Raw genomic sequence first — 16,140 nt, 5'->3', positions numbered from 1 at the left:
AAATGAGACCTGGAAATCGACAGCCTGAAGCTGTCTGTTTAAAATTCATCTTGCACAATGTGCCCAATTAAAGATCACAGCAGCATACTGGGATTGATATTTGCCTCTTAATTTACTTGTCACGTATTATTTTCTTGTAGTTGTATAATTAATAAATCAGGATGGTACGTTATCTCTACCCAAGCACAAAGATACAGTACTGCCCTGCATTTTTCATGGTTATAATTTTCCCGTATAATTCTAATTTACCTATTCAACATTAAAACAATGAAACACCTATTTTAAAGGAGTTCTCACCAAAATTATTCACTCGTTTCCCCATAATTCTGTTGAAGGTTTGGCTCTGGTTGTATTTTTATACCTTAATTTGGAACATCAGACAACACAATATATGGTTTCGTGGTTTACATTTCAAACTCACTCCAGTGGTCCAAATGCAATCAGACGTGTTGCAAAGGTACCAAGGTGCAGCACTTTAACTATAGCGTTGTATTTGAAATTATTGCATATCTTGAACTAATGTAAAAAATTAAAGAACTAAATCATTTTCAGCGCAGTAAACGGGGAGGGGGTTGGTACTGCTGATAAAAACTAATGAGAGTAAATTGATTTTATAGAGTTGTTAAATATTGATTTAGAAAGTTCTGACAGAAGATGCAGTAAACATGAATTATTATTTTCTTGGATCTTCTAGATCTGTATCTGGGAAGGGCAGTTTTCTTATATTCCCACCCACGGTTAGGGAAATTAGTTTCCTGTGGACAATCAATATAACCTTAGAGAGGATATCATCATACAAGCCTTAGGGTTTTCTGTGCCTTTTCCAGCTACCTCAGTGCTGTGTATTGATTCATATTTAAGGGCAAGGAAGATGGAGAGGTTCTTACAGATACATGTATATCTGTCTATTTGCACTGTGTCATGCTTTCCATTCTTGTGGACTGCAGCTGAGAATCTGTTTTATATCTGGTATAAGGGCATACATGCAATCCATTTCGAGTGTGCAACAGAATCAATATTACAAGGCAGCCATTTTTTTTCTTATCAGATATGCAGTTCGATTCTCTCCACATCCTTTATATCTTTCCTAAAGGAAATGAACATTAGTGTTCTCTCTGTGATCTGTAGGTTGCAGTGGAGGATCGCCTCAAGCAGTTACAGGAAGCCCACCGGGATTTCGGACCATCATCGCAGCATTTCCTCTCCAGTAAGAAGTACATTCTGTGCCGTTTTGAAAGCATATTTTATACATATACATAATTTATTTGATATGTAGTTTCTGATTTAATGCAGAAATAAGTTTTTATTTTTTTTATCGCAGCATGCAGCCTCGTGTTTCAGATCTAATCAGAAAAGAAGTGATGTTCGTCTTTTACTTTTGACATGGAATTAGGATATTTGAAGCTTTGGGCCACATGGCTAGAATTGATGACTCTTAAGTCCTCTAAAGGGAGGTTTTTGAGTGCCTAAGCCTGATCTCCCGTATAACTTCACTGCCTCTGAGGTCATTTACCTTAACTTGTTTCAGCTGTTGAATATTTATTTCATACAGTTATTCTTTAGACATGTTTTTTATGGTTATTACTGCTGAACACATTTTAATCACTACATACAGTAGAAAAGGCCATTTGCCAGATATTTTACTGTGCGTTTTGATCATCCATAATTTTCATGATTCATGGATAACATTTACTTCAATCTTTATTACAATATGCAGATATTGCTTATCATATGGTGGTGATTACTATGCGAAATTGTGAAATTATATAGATCTACAATTGTCCAGCTTGAATTTAACAGACTATGATTAAAAAGTGGAATTGTACAAAAAAAATAACATTTTACAGTAGCTGCTTAAAGAAACTGTGGTAAAATACATGAGCCTTTCCTTTTCCACTTGTTAGTAAGTGGTTCTGATTTTTGGCATTATGCAATTACATATTGACTACTTGAAACTGATTGCTTATTGCACACCACACCTTTCACATCTTGCATACTGCATTTGTTTTGTACATTTAAATCGTTTTGTCTTTTTATTTCAGCTTCAGTTCAGCTTCCATGGCAGAGAGATGTATCCCATAACAAAGTTCCCTACTACATCAAGTAAGTTTGTCTTTCTGCTGCATGCTTTATGTTGTCATTTCAACTCTTCAGGATAACTTGTTTAATAAAAAAAAGTCCCACTTCAAATTATTAGCACTATGCAGACAGAAGATTAAAAGCCTCCTGGAAGAAGCTAAAGCTAAAAATAGCAAAGCATTATAGAAAAGCAAATGCTTTATATTAAAAACTGTGAACTTAGTATATTTAATTTTAATAGGCATGTCATGTCCAAGATTAGCTTACAAGACTAATAGTAACAAATGTCATTGTTAGGCAGAGGGCAAGATAAAAACCACAGAACTGTTCTATAACAGAAGTACCTTGTGTTATAAAATTAAAATATTATAGATGAATCATAGCTGACACATCATTGGGTTTTAATTCTTGAAATGCAGAACATAGCGTACTGTGCATTTAATGCTGCCCTTGCGTTTTGCTAATGCCCAGCATTGAACTTGCAATACTTGTAAAGGACCCCTTTCCTTGAAATATATTTCTGTGCAATGAACTTGCCCAGATGGGCTAAGGAAGTTGATATCATATTGGCATTATCTGAGAACAGTAGACCAGGAACTCCCCAACCTTTATCCTGTACCAAATGTGAAATGCTGCTGCAAGTGTTGAGGCTGAAAAGAAAAAATAATGAATGAGACATTTGTCTTTTGCCCTCACAAACCACATAAGAGAATAAAAAGCACAAAGAAGTGTCCATACATGGCAGTTTATCCCTATCAACTCTCCTTTTGAAATTACTGACTGGCAAATAAATATATTTGGCAGGGAAGCCTTGATGTTTTGTTTTTACAGACATGTTCCTCTCTTTACTAGTCATCAGCCGATCCGCAAAAAACATCTAAATACCATTAATCTTTTCCTGGCTTCAGGCTTGTGCAGACAAGAATTTCGCACATACATACCTGCTTCCAGCATCATATATTTAGCATTATATTTATTTTCCTCTCCCTGGGTGTCATCTTACAGTTTTATCTTTACGGGCCCACCAGTGTCACTTTTCTTTTCCATTATTGTGTCTGGTGGGCGTTCCCTGCAGGTAACTTGAAGCCAAGGATTCTCAAACTGCTACAAGACCGCCAAAAGGCAGCTGATGCTTATAGACAGTTAGCAGGCATGCTTTTAACACCAGAGTACTTTCTGAAACGATTTGTCTTGCTGCTTCCCTGTTATGTTTGAGTTGCACACTGCCATACTGTTGGTAAAAATATTTTTTTGCTTCATAACTGAAGTGAATAAAAAGTTTATTTTAAGATAATGTGTTGTATATTAAAACAAACAAAAAAAGAATACTACTGAGTAGTTGAACATTTGTCAATGAAATCAGTTTAGCCACCAAGTGTAGAATACTACCCTTAATCACTTCTTCAAAGCCTTTAAGAGAAGGCACTTTAAAAGCAGTTACATGTTGCAAAGGGAACTGTTGTCTAGTTGCATTTGTGATAAGCTTGGATTGATAAGTTGTTATTCTGGGATGTTGATATGCAATGTGCCTTTAGAAGACAGTATCCTCTTCCAATGGATCCTCAGATTGTTACAACTGTAATGAGATAGACAGAAGGCAGTCTCCAAAACCGTGTGTGTCTTGATCAGCTTGTTTACATAGTAGGAAACATTGGTAACTGTACATTGTACTGTATCTAACTGATGTTAAACACCTGTGTTTATAGTATGTTAACAAAAAGAGTATTGCCTCAGAATCTAACATTTCTGTATCTACTTCCAAAAGATGTGTAGGTAGTATGACCCCAAAAACAGTGCAAAGATTACAATAATGTATAAAAACTGTGGTACTCTGTAAGAGGGCGATGTTGCATACGTGGGTCGTCACTGAATAATAATAATAAGGCAGACACAGAGCATTGGTTGTTGACACGCCACACAGACACACAGATTTAATAAACAACACAGTTGCTGTCACTAGGGTACCAGCAACGGTAGCCCGAGGTGAGATTATTTATTTATATTTTTAACAATTATTTGTATTCATTTTTTCCAATTCTTTCCCAATTTGGAAAGTCCAATTATTATTCAGCCTGGCTCACCGCTACAACCCCCGAACTAACTTGGGAGAGCCGAAGACGAGCACTCACGTCCTCCGAAACAAGTGCCGTCAGCTGTCCTGCTTTTTTTCTCTCTGCAAGCCAGCCGTGCAGCCATATCCAGAACTTACAGCGTCGGAGGACCACGCAGTTCTGAATTGCGTACAGGCCAGCCTGCAGGTGCCCGGCCAGCCACAGGGGTCGCTGGTGTGCGTTGAGCCAAGGACTCTCCAGCCGAATCCTTTCATCTGGAGCGGACGCTGTCCTCGGTTTACACAAAGCAAGCTTTCACTCAGCGCCTGTCTGTGTAGCAATGGCAATGCAGTAGCCCCGAACGCCGGCACTGCTGCGTTAAACAGGCGTGGGCACCACGGGCACGCCCCCCCCAGCCAATCAGGACCTCCCGATCAGCTCAGCTCCGGGCATGCTTTCCTGTTTACCAAACAGGGTCCTCACTGTCACATACTCCATTTTTTCTGTTAATATAACTGGTACAATGTACTGAAGAATTTCCAAATCCTTCTGCTCTTGGATTTGAATAAATGCAGGAGAGATTCCAAATGAGGATAAGAAATGTTTTGAAACGCTAGATCTTACGCTTGCATTGCTATGCAGACATACTTGCCAGTTATTATACTTGTAACACCGTCTTTGCAATCATTTTACTTCAACACACTGCTACATAGGCTTGCCAGAAAGTACTATGGACTGTATGGTTAAAGTCTGGCCCATGTTGATTTAATTATATATTTATTTAAATACGTTTTTAGATTATGATTAGCTTATATCTCCTACTGATGTTAAAATCATATTACTTCATTGCAGGCAAACCCTGTGGTTTTGATTTGGCATTGCCAATGCAGCTTGTTTTGTATGAGGGAAGGCATTTTAGTTTTAACAAAAAGTAATTAGTTCTGACATTGTCACATGAAAACAGTCATAATTGCTAGTCTCTTTTAATGCGTTGTTAGAAAAGCTTGGCAGTGATTGTTAATCCGTATGAAGAGGTGTCAAAGAGACTGAACACTGACAAAAGACTGTGCCTTGTTTTTCGATAGAACTATTGTGTGACCTGAAGTAAATTAAAATATGTATATATATTTTTTATGTTGATGTAACCATTTGTGTAGTTACTGCTTATAAAAAGACAAGTACTGTAGTAACAATAATAATGATATATTAATCATTTGAATTAACAATGCCAGGTTTTTGAGTAGTAATTAACATCTAGCCACGTGTTGTTTGTGTCTCAAAGCTATCACTGTCACAGATCAGGCTCTTTTTCTGTTGTCTAACACCAAGGGACTCAAATGACTTATCCCTTGCTTTTAATGTTATATGTGCAAACTGTGCCATTCAGTGCCAGTGAAATGGTTGATTTTTGTATTGTCTATTTTGTTTTTGTTCTAGCCATCAGACCCAGACTACCTGTTGGGACCATCCAAAGATGACAGAGCTGTTCCAGTCTCTTGGTATGTAATCACCTTATGCTTACCAGTGCTGTGGGTCACCCTCGGCTACAAATATGTTTCTGTGAATGTTCAGATAAATAAATCTCCTATTGCATGTATTGCAACTTGCTGGCGAAGAACATACTAATATACAGTATTATATTATAACTACAGCTATTTTCTCTTAACCAAGCAGTAAATACAATACAATTCCATGCTTTTATTTGTTATGGCATAATACAGGGATTTCAAACTTTCACTTTGAGTTTATTGTATTTGACTTCCTGCTAACCCTTACTTTGGGACCAATATAACCTAACATGCAAATGCCATGTAACATTGACTTTGCAAACCTTGTTATTCCATTCGTTTGGTCTAAAAACCTTTTCAAATGTTGCAATATGACCCTTAATTTGATGAGAAACACTTGCCAGCTGACATTTTCAGCAATCAGGAGCTGTATTCAGCTTGAAACAAGAACAGCCTGATTGCCTTTTGGGGGTTAACAAGCACTGTGAAGAGGGCTGAAGTGTTGGCCTTTCCAGATGGCTCAAGCAAGCTCTTATGACCAATGCTTTGTTTCATGTGGGTGAACCTTTTCTGCCAGATGGTCGATGTAACACAGAAACAATAAGAAAAATTGGACAAGTGCATTTTCTTCATTGAAGGTCATAGTAAAGCTTTGTTCCAAAATGAAGTATGAAGAAAAAAATCTGCTTATTCAAGGCAGCTAGAATGAATTAGCTGTAGAGAAACAAAAAACGTTTGGGGCTTTTAAGCTCTTTTGGTATACCTTATCACTGTTTTATTGTTGTTGTGTGTTGAAGTATCAGTTTGATCTTGAGAAATTCTTGAGGAATCCTTTGCTGCACAGCACATCTTTATTGTGCTTTTAAAGCAAAGTGCCATAGTCTTCAAATGTTGGCATGAAAGTATTTGCATGAATTTCTTGTACTACAGAGACGGACGCTTATCAAACATTAACAAAAAAAGTAATTCCTCTGCAAAGCAGCTTACTGTAGGTTGATACAAAATACTGACATGCTCCCCCCCCAAAAAAAGAAAGAAACCGAAAGGGGGTGGTAAGAATAACAATTCTGAGTGAAATACTGTTTTGTAAGCAGTTAACTCTTTTGCAATAAAAAATGCATCGTTGTCCTTCCTTTTTCTTTTTATTGCAGCCGATTTAAACAATGTCCGTTTCTCTGCCTACCGAACGGCAATGAAGATCCGAAGGCTTCAGAAAGCGCTTTGCTGTAAGTGACAATAAATAACCTTCCTGTTGTCTTCAGACACTGGGCAGCATTCTGTTTGTTCAAGCATGAATCATGACATTTGAAAAGCAAGTGCCTGGATTGCAGAGTTTTGGCACTGTAGGGCTAGATTGCAATGCCATAAATATAGATGATGGACAATCTGGTAACTTGTCCGAACAATAAGCTGTATTCAAGAGGAGGTAAATGGTCTGTACTTAAATGTACAACTACAATGGAAGTTTAACTTTTTTTATTCAGTTGGAGCTTATACACAGAATTAGTTCAGATTTAAAATGCATGTTACTAGACTATTAAAAGTGTTTTAGAATTGTTTTTCTGCTCTATCTTGATTATTGCTAGATTCTCACTATACACATAATTCTGAAGATAAACAGAATTACATTTGGGAAAAAAGGGAGCCATTAATTATTTAAAATGTTACAAATGACAAATGTGGAAGGTACCCAAAAGTAAACATTACACTAATTAGGTATTTTGAACAGCAGGTCATTATGAAACAGGTGTTAATGTCAAGGACAGGTCTTTACCGAGAGGCGTTGCTATTTCACAAGTTTCCTACGGCTTCTTTGAAACAGGTGGTCCTGTATCTTATTGCAAGTTTTACTGGGAGAAAGTGTGTCTGGGAGTCCTGCCAGACACCCTTCCATCTACTTTGCTCTTGTGGTGTTATATGTCCTCTGTGGCTAGCAACTTTTTTTTTTTTTTTCTTTTGTCGGTGTCATTTCTCATCAGGAAACAAATAGCGAAACCACTAAGTCCATTCATGATAATTGAAGACTTTTCTGTGTTACTGGGTGTGCTGTACTGAGCAAAAGTTTTCTGTGTAACAATATGCATAACATTCATGTTTGACTAAAATGAGTAATCTGCCCCTAGAACAGCAGTTTAATATACTGTAAAACTGTTGATGAATAGAATTAATACTTTTAATAACAGTTATTTGCACATCATGAGATTATATGTTCATGTGATGCATATCATATCTCCTGACAACTATTTTGGCAGTAGTTAATTAAACCCAATAGTAAGCAGAAGTTAATTTTATTTTTTCTTAATATTTTATCAGAATAACATCTTTGCACTGTGACCTTTTCCTCCAGCGTGTACAGTAAAAGTAAAGGGCAAGCTAGGATCTCATGTAGTACCTAATAAGGGTAAACTGCTGTCGTTACTGCATAATATAGGCGCTTACCTTAGGCATGACTTACAGTAATTAATGGTCTGGAACAAGATCACTCAGTCAAAATAAATCTCAAAGTGATGGGAGTTTGACAATGATGAAAAAAATAATCACTTTCAGATCTTTATACATATATAAACTGTCTGTCTTTATACATATGTAAACTGTCTGTCAGCATCTGAAAATCTGGTCAACAATTGATTTACAGAATCTTTCCAGGATTTTTAAGGTCATGTGTCTTCCTCACAGATTTCCAAGACCATCGTGGTTAGTTTTTTTTTTTTTTAAATGGAATCGGCCACTGTACTGTTTTAATTCAGTCTGCATAGATTTATTTTCTTTCATGGATCAGAATATTAAGAAATTTAAAAAAATGTAATTATTTTGGGTGTGCACAATGCACTAACCCAGTTAGCAGAGACATTTATCTTGTTCTTGTTTTAGGTTTGTCTTGTTTTAATCATCTTTTAATTCTATAAATGTTGTATGACCTTTCACCACCTGTCTTACAGTATTGATCGATCTGCATTCCAGAGACGAGTATACCTTCGCTCCAGCTGCCTGGAAATATTTAATATAAAAACTCCTTATTCAGTCTGAAAGAAGATATATTAAAGTATCACATTGTTAGTGGGTGTGAAAATGATCTGTGTTTAGTTGAGTGACAGCTAATAAGCACCCCATTATGCAGTTGGCAAATAAAAAGTGACATTTGTGACACCACACTTCCCTGTATAATATCCTGAACAGCTTAGCAACCATATTGCCACTTTTGGACTTACTCTGTTTACAGAAACATTTTATCACTCTATATTATTTAGCAAGTGATAGATGTGAAATAATAATCATTTAAAAACATAAATCTGTACATTTTTGTAATCTTAATATATGTATTCTTATGCTACACATTTAATGTGTAATTTTGAAATTCTGTTGCGTTTTTTTAAAACCATGAAGTCATGCCACGGTAGCAGTGACTGCTAGCTATCTTAAAATACAAAGCCTCTGCCTAGGTCAGCGACTCTCTCTTGTTAATGTATTGTCTTAACTAGATAATTTTTTTTTAAATTAACTGTAATTTTGGCATACAAAATAATGAAAACCATCCGGATTGTTCAAGATAGCAGTCTTGTACGATTATTTTTAATTACTGTCATGGTTTAAGTAATAAATAAACAAATGGATAAATAGAATGCTAATAACTCTTAAATGGGATGTATTAATATTTGTCTTAATACAGTACAAGTGGCTGATGGCCTGTTTGCCATGGAATAGACCAATCTTACTTCACAGCCATGTGATCGCTAATTATATGATACAATTTATACCTTATGTCTTTGACAATACTATTATGAGGTTTTGGTATAACAATGTTTGATACCTTTTTTTAATACAAAAAATATATTCAGCCTATATTCGCTTGAATGACTGTTAAAACCATTTATTAAATATAAATATATATATATATATATATATATATATATATATATATATATATATATATATATATATTAAATAAAATATGATGATTGACATTTGAACTTTTTAAATCCACCAGTGACTCTGGTTGCTCACTGCAGTTAATAAACACTGCATGCTTCAGCGTAGCTGAGGTCCCAGGGTCCTTATTACTTCATCAGTTGCTGGAGTGGAGTGATCTGTGGGGTCACATGTCGATTTAATGAAGATACCTTTTGCATTTTTCTGTGACTGTGATACAGACAAGCTTGTTGGGGAATTTTATTAATTGAATCTAGCTTCACTGCTTCTGTGGAGGAGCTGCTCGGCAGCAAGTGGTGGAGGTTGAGGTTAACTCGCAGGGGGAAAATGTAAAAGCTGTTTAAGCCCCAGCTTGGCTCTTATTTACCTATGCTTGAGAATCATTACACGTTCCTTTTCTACTGATTAGAACTGCAACTTTATAATAACGGCTGCTCTTTTGTTTTTGATTCCAGTGGACTTGCTGGACCTTGGTGTGGCGCAGAATATTTTTGAACAGCACAAAATTACCCAAAATGACCAACTTTTGAATGTCCCAGATGTAATTAACTGTTTGACAACCATTTATGATGGGCTGGAGCAGAATCATAAGGACCTAGTAAATGTGCCCCTTTGTGTAGACATGTGTCTAAACTGGCTGCTGAACGTGTATGATACGTAAGTATCCCATATACATGTGTTGTATTTTTTTTTTAAATAAATACATATGATATTTATAGAAAAGTAGGGGGTAGATTAAAGTGTTTCATAACCCCCTGCAACCCTTACAGAAATGTATTAATTTATCTTTGCTAAAACTTGCAAAGAAAATGTACAAAATGAAATTTACTGGTTGCATAAGTATTCAGCACCTTAAGTCAGTACTTGGTAGAAGCATCTTTTGCAGCAATTACTGCTACGAGTCTTTTTGGATAGGTATCTACTAGCTTTGCACAGTAGGATGGTGAAATTTTTGCCCATTCTTCACGGGAAAATTTCTCCAGTAAGTTTGTTGGGGATTGTCGATGGACTGCAATCTTCAAGTCTCGCCATAAATTTTCGATTGGATTCAAGTCAGGACTTTGACTTGGCCATTCAAGAACATTAATTCTCTTCTTGTTCAACCACTCCAGTGTGGCTTTGGCTTTGTGCTTCATTGTCCTGCTGAAATTGAATTTCCTCCCCAGTTTGAGTCTTGGCTGACTCAAACAGGTTTTCCTCAAGGATTCGCCTGTACTTTGCACCATCCATTCTCCCCTCTATCCTGACAAGCTTCCCAGTCCCTACTGAAGAGAAGCATCCCCATAAAATGATACTGCCACCACCCTGCTTGACAGTTGGGATGGTGATGACTGGGTGATGTGCAGTGTTGGGCTTGCGCAAGACCTAACCCTTGGAATTTAGACCGAAAAGTTCAATTTTTGTCTCGTCTGACCACAAAACCTTTTTTCCTGTAGTATCATCTACATGCTTTTTCACAAACTCCATACGTGCTTTAAGATGAGGCTTTTTGAGTAATGGCTTCTTTCTTGCCACCCGTCCATACAGGCCAGCTTTGTGTAGGGACACTGATTCCATCTCAGACACAGAACTTTGCAGATTTCTCAATGTCATTGTTGGCTTCAGAGTGACATCCTGAACCAGTTTCCTGCTTGCCCGGCTGATCAGTTTGGGAGGGCGACCTAATCTGGGTAGTGTCTGGGTGGTATGATGCATCATCCACTTTTTAATGACTTCACTGTGTTGAGAGAAATAATCAGTGCCTTTGAATTTTTTTTGTACCCTTCTCCTTATCTGTGCCTCTCTACCACTTTATCCCTGCTCCTTGGTCTTCCTGGTTGCTTTGTTGGATCACTATGTGAGTTGCAGCTTGAAAGTGTTTATATACCTGAGGTATCTACAAGTTAAACCACTTTGAGCACACCCTGGCTGAAACCATTTCACTGATTTTGTGACCTTTCAAACAAATCATTTGCACCTCGGCTGATTTAGGGCTGCAGTAGCAAAGAGGTTGAATACTTATGCAACTGAGATTAATCTGTTTTTCTCTGTAAATCTTACTAATTTATATTCTGTATGCATTTTTTAACTTCATCAATGTGGAGTAGTTTGTGTAGATTCTACATGTAAAGTCTAATTTGAAAGCGTTGTGGAGTACGCTCAGGTGCCAACAAAATGTGAAAACTTTGCAAGGGGGTGAATACTTCTACAAACCACTGTATATATAGATATATATTTTAAAAACATAATCATCATTTTTTGTGATATTTCCTTTTTTTTTTTTTTACCCATTGTGTCATTTATCGACTGACCCAATACCAGTGCTCTCATTGAAATGAATGCTGTGTTGTGGTAACAGAAATCTGTGAGGAGTTTTGCGTTAGGAAGCATGAACTGGTCTTTCTGCTGGTGAACTTGAGTTCAAATTAAGAAATGTGTTCCCTGTGTGATTCATGACCCCTGATGTGTGAATAGAAATATCAAAACAGTTGGGATTAGGTTTTATAATATGTTTCTACAACAAAGGTTACAGCAAAGATAAAGTGTGTTCTTGTAAACTCTGCAGAGAGTTCTGTAACACTAACTTCATTAGTCTGAGATCACTGGTTATGGTCATGAAAAAATGTACATTGTAGTTATTACATTTTGAAAAGTTACTACTGCCATCGCGCACCATTTATCTTGTCTACTCAGGAAAATCCGTCAGAAGATCCTTGAGTATTGCTGTATGTAAGGGTTTATTTGAGTGCTAAAATATGAATAACCCAAGTGCTTGTAAGAAATGTAAGACTCACCTTCAGGAAACTTGGTTTATAATATCTGTAACCAACTGTATTCATTTGTACTTTTTATTGTTTTCTTTTCATATGTTTTTAGTGGTCGGAGTGGGAAGATTAGGGTGCTGTCTATGAAGATTGGACTGCTGTCTCTTTCCAAGGGGCTTTTGGAAGAAAAATATAAATGCAAGTATTAAAGCTTTCTTAAATCATTCATATCAGGTTTGTATATTTAATGGCTTTATGTTGCATGGTAGGATTCAAGGGTAGGAGGTTTATTCTCAAACATTCAGTAACATTAGAGATTGGGAAATTGTCAGAGACCTCCCAGAAGTTCCTAAATGTGATTAGAATGTTTGAGTCCATTAAAGCTATATTTAAAGAATGCAATAAGCTTTTCTAATTGGGCACAGAAAATAACGTTCCTCTTTATTCCACAACAGCCTAATTTCTCAACAGCTACGCTATGTTCCTTTACAGAGAAGGGGTAGCAGTTACTTAATATAGAGGTTGCCTAGTTTAGTCACCATGACTTGACTTCCTTGGTTATTATGACAGACAAGCTGCTGGTTCACTACAGTATTCTCTGGCTAAGTGAACACCCATCGGGAAGCAAGCAAACTGTTCTTATAGACGAAGCGTTCTCTAAGACTGAGTTATCCACCAGACACAATATGAATAAATAAATAAATAAATAAATACGTACTGTCATGACGCTCGTGCATCAACATATGAAATGAACTGAATAAGTAAAATAAAAGCAATAGGCTAGTGTATGTTAATAAACTATAATAATAACATAACAGTCAAACTAAATTAACATAGCACCCCTACACACGTACAGAAATGCAGCAGCAATATACAAGACATGCACATTATTTAACAGAATGGTGAAGCAACTCACCAGAACAGGAAACACCAAATTGTTCTGTGACTTGTGTCTGATTTCAGGTTTTTTTTTCCAAGAGCTCGAACAATTTCCAACTTTTTATAGCAAGAGAAATAGCGGCGTGTTTCGTCGTTTGTTTACATGCCATTTTGTAGCGATGAGGTGCACTCGTGGAAATCAGAATACAAAACAAGGCAATGATAGGACGGCTGTTCTGGAAAGGTTTTATAAACCAATCAAGACACACTCGCAATGACAAGTCGCTTTTGAAAAGACTAAATAAACCATTTTCATTTAAGTTTAATGATGATGAATTACCAGGTTACAAAACAGTACTGTATCCATTGTGAACGAATCGCTATCAGTGCCAAGAAGTTCTTGTTTCTTTAGCCTGAGCATTTACAATAGGAAAAATCTGTTTCACCACAAGGATGTTTGCTTAGGCGAAGAGTTCTCTTAGGAGGTGTTCCTATAAATGGAGACTACTGTATTCTCCCAACGAACCATAAAAAAAAAAATAAAAAATAAAAAAAAAAAGACTGGGGAATGTTTGTTTGTTAAATTAATCCATTATAATTATTGATTTTGATACAGATGATCACTTGTATTATGAAACAAAACTGAAGACATATAAGTGAATCATATGTCTAATCTCTAGACTGCTTTAGTTTTATTCACATTCTTCACAAAAAAGTATTGTAACCATTGTTAGTATTACATTTTGTAATTAAAACAGCATTTCATTCTCCCGTACTTGTAAGTCTGTATTCCATCATTGTAGAGTTGGCTGTCAATTGTACCTTGGCACTTCTTGATGCTTAATTAAATGGTTCACTAGCCACTGTCAGTTGGAGAGATAGCAGCACACTCAGTGTGGGAGTGTTGTTCCCTTCAGGAAAGTGTGATGTAAGAACTTAATCGACTCATCTTTATTCAGCGTGTCTGCCACACATTCTTAGAAATAAGGTTCAGAATAGGAAATTGACTCTTAAGGCTTCAAGACCATTGAAAACCTAAAATTGTGTATCTTCAAAAATAGACACTTAAACAGAGTAGAAAAGTAAATTGAGAACCAATAGGTTGCCTAGGTTGATTTTTCTATTTCTGTTCACAGATATTTTTAGACAAGTCGCTGGCCCTACAGAGATGTGTGATCAGAGGAACTTGGGACTGCTGCTTCATGATGCCATCCAGATCCCTCGGCAGCTAGGAGAAGTGGCTGCCTTTGGAGGCAGCAACATTGAACCCAGCGTCCGCAGCTGCTTCTTGCACGTATGTGTACCCAAACCCCAGGCTAAGTGTCTTCAATATGAACTGTGAAACTGAACATTTTAGCATATACGTCTGTAATAAACATAGCTGTCTACGTGCTGTTTTTTCAACCAGTGGTGACAGACAGCCAACAAATAAATAAAACCTTACAAGTGTATTAATAAACTGGAAGCTGTCCCCAAGTGGCTCACCTGGTAAAAGCGCAGCCCTGTGGTGTGCTGGGTGAGTCATACAGCGCAGGTTCGCATCCTGGCTATGCGGAGTCACTGGGGTTTCGGAAGGGAGTGTCGCATTGGCCACAGCGAACCTTGCTGGCCAGGTGCCCAGTGAGCTCACAAGCGGACACCTGCAGGGCTGGCCTTTGCCCTGCAGAGGTTGGTAGCTCGCTGACATCTGCTCTTGAGTTCCTGGATGTAAAAGAGGAAGCTGGCTTGGTCATGGGATCGGAGGACAGCCACTGAACCTTCAGATTTCCTGAGCTGTGTGGGGAATTACTATTGCAGAGAGGAGAACAAATATATAATTGGACATTTCAAATTTTGGAAAAAAATCAGGGGCAAAATAAACTGGAAGCTAAGCTCATTTTTAATGATACACTGCTATGCACAGAAATATAAATGATTATGATATTGCATTGTAAGGTACCGTCTTGAAGTGTTAATGCTCTGAATACCCAGCATAAGCGAATTAGAATTGGTAATACCCAAAGCTCTGTTCATTAGTGGACTATTTTAGTAACAAGCAAATAGCAATTATGCTAAAATTCAGAACCTCAATTAAAAAAAAAATAACATCCTTATTCAATTAGCTCCAAAATATCACATGTTCTTAAATTGAAAGACATATTCAGTATGTTAAGGCAGATGTATTTAACAGGCCCACTTCAATTACAGATGTTTCTAGTATAAAGGTGCTATGGTACTGTGGGTGCATTGTTCACGCAGCTGCTTAAATTGGCTCCAGTTAACTTGAGTAGGGTATCCTTAATACTCTTAATGTAGCATAGGCTGAGATAAGAAACCACAGATCCATCAATCTCCCTGTTTCCTCCTCCTCTATGGCTCTTTTGAATGATTCACATCCCAGCAGTGTGTCTTTATTATATATATTTTTTGCTTTCTAGACCCAGAACAAGGCAGAGATTGAGCACAAGCAGTTTGTGGACTGGATGCGCTTGGAGCCGCAGTCTATGGTCTGGCTTCCTGTCTTACATCGCGTTGCTGCAGCGGAGACAGCAAAGCACCAGGCCAAGTGTAACATCTGTAAAGAGTGTCCGATTGTCGGATTCAGGTGAGACGAGGCTGGGGAACATAGGCACCTTCCTCCAGTCATGAAACACTGCATCATTTAGGTGTATTTGCTGGATAGGTATTTCAACAGTGAATGCATGTAAACCATGTATGAAACCTCTAACCTGTTAAGGAGAGTGGAATCACACAAGCAATGCAGGTCTGAACAATCTAAAACGTGACACATGCGTCATGGAAATGGCTGATGTTTTACTAGCTGATGGCTTAAACTGTTAAGGTTCCCTTATTAGCTTTAACAGAATTCTGCATCATTACAGGAACAATAGCATCTCAAAACATTAACTAATAATAATATGATGAATTTAGCAACACCAGCCTAAATCATGTTTTGTCATCTGACATTACCAT

General features: G+C 37.2%; 1 protein-coding gene across 10 annotated transcripts in view; it reads left to right on the top strand.

The window, feature by feature from the left end:
• Window positions 1-16,140, top strand: part of LOC117411380 (utrophin-like) — a 236,303-nt gene that overhangs the window by 192,588 nt on the left and 27,575 nt on the right. For all 10 annotated transcript variants that reach the window (XM_034018793.3, XM_034018795.3, XM_059025174.1 and 7 more), the window contains 8 exons: window positions 1,129-1,207; window positions 2,043-2,103; window positions 5,568-5,629; window positions 6,790-6,864; window positions 10,021-10,222; window positions 12,422-12,507; window positions 14,325-14,482; window positions 15,606-15,772. In XM_034018793.3, coding sequence (XP_033874684.3) covers window positions 1,129-1,207; window positions 2,043-2,103; window positions 5,568-5,629; window positions 6,790-6,864; window positions 10,021-10,222; window positions 12,422-12,507; window positions 14,325-14,482; window positions 15,606-15,772 — 890 coding nt within the window. The remainder of the gene's footprint in view (window positions 1-1,128; window positions 1,208-2,042; window positions 2,104-5,567; window positions 5,630-6,789; window positions 6,865-10,020; window positions 10,223-12,421; window positions 12,508-14,324; window positions 14,483-15,605; window positions 15,773-16,140) is intronic.

This window comes from Acipenser ruthenus, chromosome 6, assembly GCF_902713425.1.
Source record: "Acipenser ruthenus chromosome 6, fAciRut3.2 maternal haplotype, whole genome shotgun sequence".
Classification (NCBI taxonomy): Eukaryota; Metazoa; Chordata; class Actinopteri; order Acipenseriformes; family Acipenseridae; genus Acipenser; species Acipenser ruthenus.
The sequence above is the reverse complement of the archived record's forward strand: the minus strand, read 5'-3'. Positions and strand labels throughout refer to the sequence as shown.